Source organism: Rhinolophus hipposideros (genome assembly GCF_964194185.1).
Source record: "Rhinolophus hipposideros genome assembly, chromosome: 1".
Classification (NCBI taxonomy): domain Eukaryota; kingdom Metazoa; phylum Chordata; class Mammalia; order Chiroptera; family Rhinolophidae; genus Rhinolophus; species Rhinolophus hipposideros.
In genome coordinates this window covers 36073523-36087585 of record NC_138047.1, presented here as the reverse complement: position 1 = coordinate 36087585, position 14063 = coordinate 36073523, and the positions used below count along the sequence as shown (strand labels likewise).

The 14063-nt window shown below is 42.3% G+C and overlaps 1 protein-coding gene across 1 annotated transcript; it reads left to right on the top strand.

Moving 5' to 3' along the window:
• The first annotated feature begins 2328 nt into the window (after positions 1–2328).
• On the top strand, positions 2329–13579 carry UCHL1 (ubiquitin C-terminal hydrolase L1). Its single transcript, XM_081055510.1, has 9 exons — positions 2329–2376; positions 2491–2502; positions 2981–3109; positions 6010–6160; positions 8230–8315; positions 8393–8440; positions 9182–9248; positions 10073–10131; positions 13121–13579. The coding sequence occupies exons 1-9, from the start codon at positions 2344–2346 to the stop codon at positions 13205–13207; spliced, it is 672 nt and encodes a 223-aa protein (XP_080911636.1). The 5' UTR covers positions 2329–2343; the 3' UTR covers positions 13208–13579.
• The last annotated feature ends 484 nt before the right edge of the window (positions 13580–14063 follow it).

Here is a 14063-nt window from a genome sequence, read left to right as displayed (position 1 = left end):
CCACTTCAACTATAATATCAGTTGATGCCAACCCAGGCAGCATGAATACAATGAGAATTCTACCTGTCCATCTAGTTAGTAACCCAAAAGAAAAGGAGATAACTTGTCCTAAATGCATAACTTGTCCTAAATGCAACCATTTTATTTTTTCCAAGTGCTCACAAATTAGGAGTCCTCCAACTGGGCTGATGACTGATATCAAATCTCCTGGCCTGCAGTTTCAGCATTACATTCCCACCCCACTCCTTTGAAAAAAAAAAAAAAGACCAGGATAATATTTGTTCATGTTCAGCCTCTGGCATCTCCTTGTAAGCAGAGAATTTGTTTAGTTTTTTCATTGCTCTGATGTTTCTGGGAACATAGTAGGCACTCTATGTATTTTTTGAGTGAGTGATGAATGCCTTTAACAAAGATTTCTCGTGTTTTCATGACCACTTTTACTATGTATTTTGGTAATAACTGTCACCTGCTAACTTCCACCTGTCCATCAGCCTTAATCTTAAACGTCACCTCCAGAACCCTTCCTGATTCCCTGCACTGCCCTAGGTTAGGTGCTCCCGAGCTCTTTCACACCAATCTCATTACTGATAAAAGCTGCACGATGGAAATTGCCATGTTTATTTACTGTGTTCACCTTTGCATCTCCAGTCCTCAACTCAGTGCCCGGCACGCAGTAGGGGCTTAATCAGTATTTGTTGAATAAATGAAGTAAATTGGGATAGAATTTGTCTCTGAAGGCAAGAACTCAGTCAACATAGCCAGTATTCTTGTGCTACCTGTTCAAATTTCTTGACTTTAAGTTGTTTTCTTTTCTTAAAAAAACAACAACACAACTCTAGTGAGGCATAATTTGCATATCATAAATTTCATCCATTAAGTTCTTTTTTTTTTTTTGTCTCTGGTTTTCTGTGTTAAGGTCATTTTTCTGATGGTTAAAAAGAAAAGAGAAGTGGAATTTTGGGTAGAGAATATATTCCTAGAGCCCAATTTATTAAGATTTGTATCTGTTTGACTTTCCTATTGTGACCATAAGCAAATGAACCTCTCTAAGTCTTGGATTCTGATCTGTAAAACTACACTAATAAGAGTTTCTTCGTTGGATACTCTGAGGATTAAATGAGAAGACACGCAAAAGGTCTGATCCATTGTAGAGGTAATAGCTCCAAAAATGTATATTCCCTCCCTTCTCTCTCTCCTCTGTTCAGCTTGGACTCCCCGAACAGGAGGTCTGCTCTTTCACAATTATTATTTTGTTCTGAGCACATTTTAAGAAATACCTGACCGTCTGGCTTCCTTAGTATTTGTGCAAGCCCCACGTCATTCGCAGGTTTAGCTTTCCTGGCACTATTCTTACAGATTTTTGTCCCCCTTTTAATTCATCCTTCGTCATGTGCCTTCTCTTTCCATCTTTTGACTATGCTAGTAGGAAAAACAAACCCACCTGAGATCACTAGAAAACAGTGGTTTCTTTAGTTGCCATTCCCTTTCTTCTTCACTGTGTGTGTGTGTGTGTGTGTATAATTTTTTTTTTGAACTCAGACTTTTATTTTTCAAAGCCTCCCATTCTTTTACAAATGCTTTTCCTTTTCTATCTTTTCGTCTCGAAATCATACCTCTCTTTTCCCTGGATCTGTTTCCTCACGTCTCCCACCGCCTGCCTGTTGGTTGTTTTACGCTCACATCCCCCACGTTGCTACCGCTTCCCCAGGACCAACCAGTTCTTCCCCGGGAGTCACGTTACATCAGCATTACTAATGCACTATCCGATATTATATTCCAGACTATGTTTTATTCTAGGCAGTCAATTAAAAACGAACCATTCTGCTGGTTTTATTTAACATGGAGGACGATTTCTCTAAGGTCAATGCAAACTGCAGCGAGATTTGGGAGACATGTATTTATATTCATGTTAAACATATACCTGTTGAATTTTGGCTTTTTCTCAGCGCTACAGAAACGATGAGCTTTCGGGTAATTGATGTACTAAAAAGGAAGGGTTCCCAAAAACTTCGCAAAAAACTAGACTCCATCAAAACGACTTATCTATACACTCAAAGAACACCAACCAACAAAACCCATCTCCACAACCAACAGTTCATCTCACCAGCAAGTGAGATTGCAAGGTTTGGGGGCCTGGCCGTACCACTGTGCGCTGCTCATAGGGGGGGTTCTTGCCAATTTGGCTGAGACGGACCGTTTCCCCCTCATTGGTTTTGCCCCGATTCCCCCTGCGCAGGCACCTACAGTGCGTCAGGCCGGCGCTTTATAGAGGCAGCCTGGGCGGCGCCGCTGGCTGTTTTTCCTCTTCTCTGGGCTTGTGGCTCTTTTCCTTGTTCTGCGAAGATGCAGCTCAAACCCATGGAGATTAATCCCGAGGTGAGCATCAGGTGCACCTTGGTCCGGGGAGTGCGGGAGTGAGGGTCAGCCCTCGCCAGGTAGCCTTATCACTGACTGGTTTAATTTTTGTATTTTCTTTGCATTGCCTTTCAGATGCTGAACAAAGTGAGTGATGTTACCTCTGTTCCCCTGCACCTGGAGCGCCGAGGCAGAGGCGCCCACGGGCTCCGGCGGTTTCACAGGGACGTAGCTGCGCCCTGCGCGCTCCAGAGGCGAAGGGCTGGGGCGCGGTGGGGACGCCCTCCCTCTGCCCCTGCATCGGGGGCGGGGGTGAGAGGGTGACTCTGCGAAACCAGGCAGGGGTGGGGTTGCAGGAGGAGGAGGAGGAGGAGGAGGATCCGAGCGCTGGGCCGAGGTCCCGAGGGCATGGCGCGCGCGGGCCGCACGGATTTTTGTGCCCGGGCTTCGCGGGAGCCACGTGTGGGCCGCGCTTTGTGCTGTATCATCGCGCCGGCAGGGAGGGGGGCGGGGACTCCACGCACGCTTGGGGGGCACCGAGGGTGCGGAGACGGCCTCGCCTTTCGGCTGGTGTCCGTCACTCGCCTGTCTCCACGCGCCTGGCCTTCTGGTTTCCTCTCTGCAGGTGCTGGCCCGACTGGGGGTCGCCGGCCAGTGGCGCTTCGTGGACGTGCTGGGGCTGGAGGAGGAGGCTTTGAGCTCAGTGCCTTCTCCTGCCTGCGCGCTGCTGCTGCTGTTTCCCCTCACCGCCCAGGTAAGCTGTGGGGCCCGGGGTTCGCGGGCTTCGGACGGTGCGCACCGCTCCCTAACCGGGCTGAGGCGTTAAGGACCATGTCGACTCCCGTCGCCCCTCCCCATCTGGCCTGGGCGCCCAGACCTGGTCAAATTGCCCCTCCCTGTGGGGAATGGAGGGAGGAGCCTGTACTTTCGTGGTACCTACTCATTGGAGCTCTTGTAATAGAATAGAGCTTATTGCCTTTTCACTCATCCATCCAACATTGCATTAAATTTGGAAGAGAAGCAGCATCTCAGTTTCATTATCCCAGTTATCCAGGGAAATAATCCTACTGGTGAGTTCGCTTGGATTTAGGCTTTTCTGAGCCTTTCACTCCAAGGTATGGCTGGTTGTTTCCCTGTAAGGGCTGTCACCTGTTGGTGTATTGTTTACTTCTCAGACTCCCACCTAGCTATTAAGTGGAGGGGGACAGGCTTGCCTAAACCACCTCCACTGCCTGGGTCCTCCGTGAACTCCGGGTTCTGCCCATCCCTGCAATGTGCACACTTGGATTTTAGCCTCTCCAATGTGCTTTTTAAAAAAGGTTAATAATTTGTGTATGGTGCCTGTGTAGGAGCGTCTTTTCACCTCTCTTATCCTCTTTCTTCTCTGGCCTTGTAGCTAAATGAAATAGGTGGGCATTGGAGTAATCTTGGAAGCACCGTTTCATTTCCCTTTATATGGTCTTCCTCCTGTAAGTGTGCATGGATATGTATACGGGGGTGCCACAAAAATGTACACGAGTGGACACCTTGGTCAGTGGTGCTCAAGCAGTAGTTTGCCGTAACCAGAAGTATCTGGACACTGATGGTAACCACTTTGAGCACCTCTTGTAATTGCAGAAGTCAAACGTGACTTGTATTCATTTTTTATTATCAGTATATATAGCATTACAATTTTAATAGAGTTTTCCTTTCTTAAAATGTGTATGTATTTCTTTGGCACGCTATGTATGTACCTCAAAGACTGAGCATCAGATATGAAAAGGTAGCTGGAATAATTGTTGTCATGGGCTGTATGGAATTCCACTAATTAGCAAGGTATTGTCTATCTCCTGTTGCTGTCACTTGACCCCTGATTTGGGAGTGGTTGAAATGTCCTTTAGCGAAAAACTCATAGACACAGACAATAATTTAATGGTTACCAGAGGGTAAGGGGGTGGGGGGGGTGATGAGGGTAAGGGGGATCAAATATATGATGATGGAAGGAGAACTGACTGGGTGGTGAACACACAATGGGATTTATAGATGATGTAATACAGAATTGTACACCTGAAATCTATGTAAATTTACTAACAATTGTCACCCCAATAAATTAAAAAAAAAAAAGAAAGAAGAAAGAAATGTCCTTTAGCAAAACTTGAGGCATTCACATTTCGGGCATCATTCCAAACAGTGAGCTTAACTGAAGCACCATCCTAAGGCTACATGTTCTAGAAGCATCCTCAACATAAATTAAGCCCTATGGGCAGTTCCAGGCATTCCTCCTATAAATGGGCGAAGTATCGTGGGTTAAAAACCCTTATTAAAGCTATTAAGATAATCCCACTGACGTGTTTCTTATTGCCAAAACCTTTACTTAGGTAAAAATGGAGCTGCCAGATAATTGCAAGTCAAATTAGCTTCCCTGTTGACCAGATCAAATGCAGTTTCTCTCTGGTTTGAGCCCTTCACAGAGCTTTCTTATTAGAGCAACCATGATGACTCGGAGATTTTGAGCAGCTCTCAGAGGCAAGGCCTCTGGGAGGCAGTGGTGCAGCGTGTTTGTTTTTCAGAAGCCCACTGCTCTCCTTTTGCTGGATCAAGTGGGTCTTATTAGAAATGTTTTATGTTTGCAAGAGCTGGATACTTAGTCCTTTAACTCCAGTTCAGTCTTACCAGATTTATTGAGCACCTGTTCTGTGACACACGGAAGCAAAAAAGGCTACTAGAACTGCAAATATACTTCTGGTGTTCTGTCCAAATTATACTGGTTATGGGAAATGAGTGTTTCTATCGCGTTAGCACCCTACTTTTAACTGAGAAGTCATACCTGTAAGGTCTTTAAAACTTGTTAGTGAAAGGTTCAGACAAGCTTACTAAGTTACTGTACAAAGAGCTAATGGATACTTTGAGGAAAACTACCTCTAGTCTCATTTGTTTACTGGTCTGTACCACCCCACACCCACCCCCCGTAATCCTCAAACTGCATAGTTGGTGGGGACGAAGAAGTTTCATAGAGGAGGAGATTTTGTGGAATCATAGCCAGCACCCTAGACTTAAAATGGTCTTCCATTCCTAAAAAAGAGAGAGGGAATAATTTTTTTAAATTGCTCCTTTCAACAGTTAAGGTTTGTTAAGGTTTGTTAAGAAGTATACTTGGATAGAATTGATAGAACTTTAAAGAATGGTGGGATATAAACTCGCTGATGTTCTTGTGAGGTGTTAAATTGAACAACGCTTGATTGGGATGCCCATGTGAAATAGTCATTGTTGGTGTTAAAGGAAGAAAACTTTGTGAGCCAATAGAAATGTGGCTCTTTACATTTCTATTTAAGATCCTTACGTTATATAGTGAACTTGTCTGTTTTTCTGACTTCCTGACACCATCCATTTGTAGCTAAAAGGTTGCAGTGGTGTCTAGACAAAGCCTTGGGCAATATCCAAGGCTGTTACTGCACTGCAGCACCAGGGTGGAGTCTCAGAGGCTCTCAGAACCCCACGGGCTGGCGTGGGTGTGGGAGGCAGACAGGCCATTCTCTGGGCATGGGCCAGCATCTAGCACCAAGCCTCCTGGTCACACATCCTACTTGTGTTTCCATTTAGGCGCTAGAACTTGCTGTGCTACTATCTTCTTCGCATTCTCATTTTGAGACATTAATATGTTTCTTACATTCTTAGCACGAGAACTTCAGGAAAAAACAGATTGAAGAACTAAAAGGACAAGAAGTCAGCCCTAAAGTGTACTTCATGAAGCAGACCATTGGGAACTCCTGTGGTACCATCGGACTTATACACGCTGTAGCCAATAATCAAGACAAACTGGAATTTGGTACGTGTGAGTTTTGAGGCCGGTCATCCTCTAGTTACCTCTGGTATAGCCATACCTCTTCATTCCAAAGCCCCAAGGGTCTAGTCAGCAAAGTCATCACTTTCAAAACTTCTGAAACCTACTTAGCCAGATATAATCAGTGGGTGAGTTCTTGTTTCTCCCTTTTGAGGGAAGGGAGCTCATTTTCTAAGAAGCATGGGTTGGCTTCTTCCACCTGGAGAGGAAGAGTGAGTGATAGGCAGCCGTGCTTTTCCATTTGCAGACAGCTTAGATGGGCCTGCGGTGAAGGATGAAGAATACTTGAGGGCTGATTATTATCCTGATTCTCATGTTCCTGTTCAATTCTCAACAATTCTGAAGAATTAGGGATCAACAGTGAAGACCTGTCTTTAATGGTGCTGTGTCTCCTAAGCAACAAGAGGACCAAAACAGCTTAGAGCAGCTGGGCACAGCTAGGGCACAGTGTGAAGGTTTTGCAGGGAAGTTTAGCAGCAGGTTGAAACCTTGGAAGATCTAACTGAACAATGTCAAGTCAGGGGCTTTAGCCCACCTTCAGTGGATGCTGTGAAGAATGCAGAAGAAATGAGTGCGTCTCAGCCCTTAAGTTTATCAGAGGCACAACTAACAGCACTAAAATATGTCAAAATACATGGCCATTATGTCTGATTTAGGCCCGGGGTCAGCAAACTTGCTTGAAAGAGCAGAGAGTAAATAGTTAAGGCTTGAGGACCATATGGTCACTGCCCTAAAATCTTGATTTGAGAACTGTTATTAGATGAGAATGTTAGTGCAAAAGCAGCCGTAGACAAGATGGAAACCAACGGATGTGGCTGTATTTCAATAAAACTTTATTTACCAAAATAGATGGCAGTAATCTGATTTAGACAATGGGCGGGGTGCCCAAGGATTGAATAATTTCAACTAATGGTCCACACTGTTGCTTGTAGCCGGTCACATAATTTTTTTTTTATTTTTAACAAGGGAAGTGTGGCCAAGACACTATATACTACTGGTATACTTTTGAAATTTAAAAGAAAAAAAACAAACAAACAAAAAAAACAAAGCTGGCCATAAATATCCAGATCTTCTAGAAGTTGCTTTTTCAAGTATTAACTTATTAAAAAGTTGTAGCTCGATCCTTTCTATTTCTTCTGCAGTAAATCTCACTTCATGTCGAGTACTGTATTCTTGAGGTCAGCAGAGATATGGTGATTCTTTTGTAACCTTGGTCGTGATGGTGCCAAAAGCTTGGCTTGAATCAAAGCCCTCATCAATTTCAGAGGATTCCTGTCACTTCCAGATTTTGATGGTCCCAGTTAAACATATTTACTTCTTTTAACTTTGGAGCTGAAAGTTCAAATTGAAGTCTTTTGAACTATAAATTGCTCTTGCTCTCGCTGTGTAGTCAGTGTCTCCTAGACTTATCCACACTGACTGAGCAACAACAAAACACTTACAGCAGCTGTCAGCCAGTCAGTTGTTTCTAGGCCAGCCTATTTGGCTCTTCACATTTTCTATTTAAGAGTCTTCGGTGAATGTCTGTCTGGATAACTGTATTGCGAAGCTTGCATTTTCTCCCCTGAAGTGAAAATTTTGGATTGACAGCTGTTATTAGATTAGAATGTTATTGTTGCATATATGTGCAAAACACATGAACTGTGTGTTGCCAAATTCTGTAGATACAGCAATAGACAAGACAGTCCTGTCTTTATGACCCTAAAAATTCTCACAAATATGTGTTACAAATGGATAAGTGCTATGACAAAGGGATGACGAGATATGAGAGATGACTGTGAGGGTAGTGGTCCAAGGGGCTGGGGAGCAGCCAGGAGCCAGAGGCGAGAAGGCTTGGCACCTGGGAGAGGTGCGGAGTTCTCTGGTTTGAATGCACAGAGTGGGGAGCGGTGGGAACAAAGCTGGGGAAGAAGGGACAATTCATCCAGTCCTTGGAGGCTGTAGTAAAGATTCAGGTCCCTCAACACAACCGACCAGCTGTGCACCAGCTGCAATCAGCAATAATGTGCATCTATTTGCATTATTTTATCTTTTTTTTTTTTTTTTTTTTAAAGAGGATGGGTCAGTCCTGAGACAGTTTCTTTCGGAAACGGAGAAGTTGTCCCCTGAAGACAGAGCAAAATGCTTTGAAAAGAATGAGGTAGGAAGAGAACTTCCAGAGCATCGCTTTTCAGTAACTCGGGGAGGTTTTTGTGCTAAGGATTCTCTTTTCCACAGGCCATTCAGGCAGCCCATGACGCCGTGGCGCAGGAAGGCCAGTGTCGGGTAAGTGCAAATACAAATCAGAGCCAGGCTGTCAGGTGCCACCTGTGTTTTCCCGGAAATATGTGCAGGAACCCCACATATGGAACACAGCAAATGTAGTTTTCCACCCAAGGCCAATTAACACTGGGAAACTACTGGAACAATGCTTTGACCAGACCGTTTTATAAAAATGGCTCTCAGAAATCTCACCGGCAGTTGACATAGTCTTGAGTAAATTCAAACTAATAGTATTTTATTTAGATCCAGATGAGTAATAGAGTAACACGGCTTCTAGTAATTGAGCATTTTAGATACTCTTCTTACAGACTGTTGGGGAGGTATATCAACAGTAAGGTATACCAACAAGGACTGACAATTTCCAGAATGCTTATATGTACCATTCATTTGAACAGAGCCTTCTAGTCAACTGTTAAATGAGATTTAAGTCAGTGGTAGTGCCTCTATAATGATGGTTGGCTCTGCCACTTTCTAGTCTTGACCTTAGGTGGGATACTTAACCTTCCTAAACCTTAATTTCCTCCTCAGTAAAAAGCAAGTCAAAGAGTTCTGACAGTCTACCTTAATGGGTTTTGTTAGATTAGGGCCTAGTAGATAGGAAATACATAAATATTAGCTATAATAATTTAAAAGATATACAAGTCGGTGCAATCATATACTTACTACGTATTACATTTACTTTTAACAAATTAAGTTCTGCTTATTAAATACTCATTTCCAAAAAAATTTCTTGGCTCTCTTCAGGTAGATGACAAAGTGAACTTTCATTTTATTCTGTTTAACAACGTGGATGGCCACCTCTATGAACTTGGTATGTTTTATTCCATTTTTGGAATCTAATATAGTTTCATGCATTCTTGCCTACATAATTCCTCTTACAGTATTGGCGTGCAACTTTTATGTCACTTAGTATATCATTGTTTAGGAAGCCAGAACACCCGGGGATTCTCATGCTGGCACTTAACCCTTTATCTTACCCATGGCCTCCTCCCCATGCAGCGGACCTGCAAATGAATGACTTGAATCACAAACCAGTAAAGAGACGAGATCAACCCCAGTTCAGGGCATGTGTTATTTCATTTTTCGCTTCCCATCTCCCATTATAGCATTGTCCATATAGGCTCTCTACTATCCTCTTTTTCAGATAAGGAATACTTTTGGGCAAAGATAAATGCCTAAATATGACCTTGTTTATGTAAAAAGGATTTGGACATGTTGGAGTAATTTCTGTTAACTGGTATATGGCAACAAAAAATACTATGCACCTTGTAAGAGTTATACTCTTTGTATTAATGGAGAAAGACTTGCATCTGTGTTGTCTCAAGTCAGGACGCTGCGTATGGGCAAACAAAAGTAAAGGAGACTCCAGGCTAATCTTCTCAGGAGATGGGGCACAAGCCCTTCAGCAACTGGGTTGAGCTTCTGGGATCTTGTTACTTGAGGATGAGAATTGCCTGGAATGGATATCTAGGAACACTTGAATCTCATTTCCAGTCTGTTCCTTCATCACGAGGCTTCCCTTTGTGGGAGTGGCAGTGGTATTTGAAAGAACCTAAAATTTCCTGTTAGGCTGGACAAGCACAGTAGCCAGAAAACGTGCAGAGAAAATTGACATGCCTGGCTTCTATGTTGTAGATGGACGAATGCCTTTCCCGGTGAACCATGGCTCCAGCTCAGAGGACTTGCTGCTGCAGGTAAGCTTGGGAATCCATCTCCAGTAGGGCCCACATTTCTTTCGCCAAATTGTCTGTTCTAAATGGCTAACATGTTTTTCAGTACAGCCAGCACCAATCTTGTGAGTTGATCGCATTCTTTGGGGCTTAACAAGCATCTTAGTAATTCTATCTACCTTATTTTATAACAAAAAAAAGGGATCCTTTAGAGCAGCTGAGACTAATCTGTACCCTTTGCTGTCTTTAGTCCATAGTTAGAACTCTCCTGAAAGCCATTGCGTTGCTTCTTTGTGGGATTAAGGTGACCATTTTCCTCTTGCAGATTACATCATAGCTAATGACTCATGAAACAGCAACCTGAGCCTTTCCTCATTCTTCCCAGACTGCTGAATTTGGGTCAGTTTTGTAGATAGTGTATTATGGATTCTGATTAGGTAGTTAACTTCAGGAGCATTTTCTTTTCACATGGCCCACTGTCATAGGATGAGAAACAGATTCAAACCAGGCCTGATAAGAACTTTAAGATCCAGGGTCACTGTGTAACCATCCTGATACAAGTGACTACAGAAACCTCTGAATTCTGGACCAGGCCTCTTCACCCTAAACACGAGTCTCTACCGTTGAATCGGTTTGCTGTTACGAAGGAAAATTGCTTGTGATGAAATAAAAAAATGCTGTTAAGGTATAATGACTTCATTTATAGTACTAGCAGCTAATGTTTTTGCAGTGCCTGCTGTGTGCAGTTATGGGGGTCGGCAAACTTTTCTGGTTAAGAACCGGATAGAAGATGTTTTAGGCTTCATGTGGCATATGGCTCTGTTGCAAGTATTTCAGTTCTGCTGTTTCAGCTCCAAAGCAGCCCACAGACAATGGATAAATGAATGTGTGTGGCTGTTCCCCTGAAACTTCTGTCACAAAGATAGGCAGCCTGCTGGGTTTGTTCCACATGTTGCAGTTTGCTGACCCCTGTGCTGGGTGCTCTGCTGAGTGACTTACAACTTTTATAGAATCTTTCTAAGGATACGGTGAGGTAGGTATTATTATTATTCACATTTTACAGATGAGGAAATTGAGGTGCAGAGATTAAGTGATGCCCAAGGTTAGTGACTTAAATGGCAGAATCATGGCGGAAATCTAGACAGTCTGTCTCTAGAATCTGTGCTCTTACTCACTGTAAAATACTGCTTTTCTATCTAACAGACCTGTTGTTGGATCATCATATACCTGATGACCACACGGTGCTAGTTATGCTGTTCTAGGAGGGAGGGTCACTTTGTCTAGTTCACTGTCATATGCACCTGAGATTAGTTGGTGCTAATTCTTGGATGCACAAGGAGTATATGAGATTAGTAATACAGAATGAGAACTAGACCTAGAAAGACAGGATGGGAGGAGATTTGCATGAGAGAGTCAGAATTTACTTGTGGGAGAGAGGAAGAACAAAGGCAAAATTTCTGGTCATGACCCATTTGGGGGAAAGACTCTAGTCCTTTTAAGACAGCTCTAAGGTACATACTAACTCCTATCTAATACTAATACCATAAAATGAGCCCCATATAGGATACCTAAAACTTAACATGAGTAGAATTTATGAGGTGTGGGGAAAGTAAAACTTTTTTGTTCAAAAAAATAAAAACCACTTGAATTAGAATCTCATTTAAAATTAAATGAATATAAACCAGCATCGTAAATAGTGAAAATTCATAAGTAAGGCTGGTTCTGTATGGTTAAAGATGTTTTAGGTTGTCTAAACTAGACACAAAATTAACTATTGCTAAGCCAGTGAGAAAATACAGAAACAACCCAGATATCCTAAACTTGAATGAATTTATTGAATCTTTGTGCAGGAAATGGCTGTTCTCTCTCTTTAGAGGCACACACTTAATATTAAAAAACACTGGGTCCTATAGGAAAGTCGAGTAGGGAAAGGAAGTTCTGGAATATCACTATATTAAAAAATTCTAATAGAGAATAAAATGTAGGCGTCAGTCTAGACTCCCCACCCCCCCGTTAGTTTTTATATGTGGTCCCAAAGCAGGACCGAAACACCAGCATGATTGTTGGCTTTTTAAGGGCATCACATTATTGAGTTGGTGATTTCTAGACTTTGGTTGCTAATGTCGCATGACAGTTCTGTATCAGAGTATTACTTGTCCTCTTCAAGGGCTTAAAATTAATGTGGTTTGTGGAGCTGTCTTTCCACTGGAATTTACAGATTGAACAGAGTGATTGATATTTATGATCCCAAGGCATTTAAAACCTAGACTTGGGTACATAACTAATTTAGACATACCTCGGAGATATTGAGGGTTTGATTCCAGACCTCTGTGATAAAGTGAGTATTTCAGTAAAGTTGTCATCGTTTTGCTGGTGGAGAGGCTTGCCTTCAATTTGTCAGAAATGCAAAATCTGTGATGCACAATAAAGCAAAATACGATAAAGAGATATAACTGTGTTGGGATTAATATTTTTGTTACCAATCTTTGTAATCTTGGTCTTAGAATTAATTAACACATGTCACTCCAAAAATATCTTTAGAAACCATCACTTGTCTGTACCTGGAATACCAGGTATTTAAACATTTAAGGCTGTTGTGTAAAATTTACTTGGAAGAAATTTGTCTCTACCGTGGGAATTTCTGAGTTAGGAGAACTTTGCCCTTATGGAAGAGAGATCAATTTCGATCTTGTTTCAATTTGAGGAAAAGAGGACTAATAGTGTAGTTTTATTGTCAAAACCAGGCACAAGGTGGGAGAAGCACAGGACATTTGGTGGAATTAATAAAGTAGTCAAAGCTTCTGAAGTCAAATCTGTAATGCGGGTCCCTGCCCTTCCCATCACATGACTTTTTTTCTCTCTCGCCTTAAGCCCTGGCTTTCAAGTTTAGTGGGAAGTTTAAAGTTGATCCGGGTGAACTTTGAGCATTAAGAGGCCCAACTGGTCCTTTCCTGTTGAAGCTTTCATTCTGCGTCTTTGCTGTTTGGAAATTAATAACATCCCTTCTTTTCAGGATGCCGCCAAGGTCTGCAGAGAATTCACCGAGCGCGAGCAAGGGGAGGTCCGCTTCTCTGCCGTGGCCCTCTGCAAGGCTGCCTAGTATGCAATGGGAAGGCACTACACTGTTTCCCTCTCTGCCCTTCACCGTGAACATAGATCCCTACCAGTGCAGTCTTAAAATGCTTCAGTACTTGTAGAACACAGCTGTTCTCCTTTGGTTCGGCAGATAGGCTCTTACCCTCCACCACACCCAAGTGCTAGCAGATAGCAGAGCTCAGCTGTCAATTGAGCCAAGTTTGGTGTATGCTTCAGGTGGCGAAGCATTTCCCCTGTTGTATGTCTTGTATTTCAATATCTAATGCTTTAAATGGCTACTTTGGTTTGTGTCTATAAGTTAAGGCCTTGGATGTGGTTTAAATTGTCTGTCCTTAAAACAAATAAAACTTTTCTGCTCATAAGAGAGAAGCCTAAACTGGTTTTTATTTTCTGTTTTGCCTTCCCTCTAATATATCTCTAATTATTTTGATGGTAATATATGTGTACGTCTTCCCATGTGAGTCATATAGCACAGAAAAGAAAATCACCATAAAGATATTATTAGTTTAGTGTCTCTAGACTTTTTAAAACTACATTAATATTACTACTGTGTTTTCCCAAAAATAAGACCTAATTGGGAAATAAACCTTAGCATGATTTTTCAGGATGACATCCCCTGAACATAAGCCCTAATGCATCTTTTAGAGCAAAAGTTAATATAAGACCCGGTTTTATTTTCAGGGAAACACCGTATGTGTACCTGTATACTTAAAAAATGTTTAAATATTTTGTAAAACAATTTTAGATTTACAGAAAAATTAAGATATTAGAGTTCCCATATACCATCATCTACTTCCCCTATTGTTATATTACTGTGATGCATTCGTTATAATGAATGAAAAAATATTGATGTCTTACTG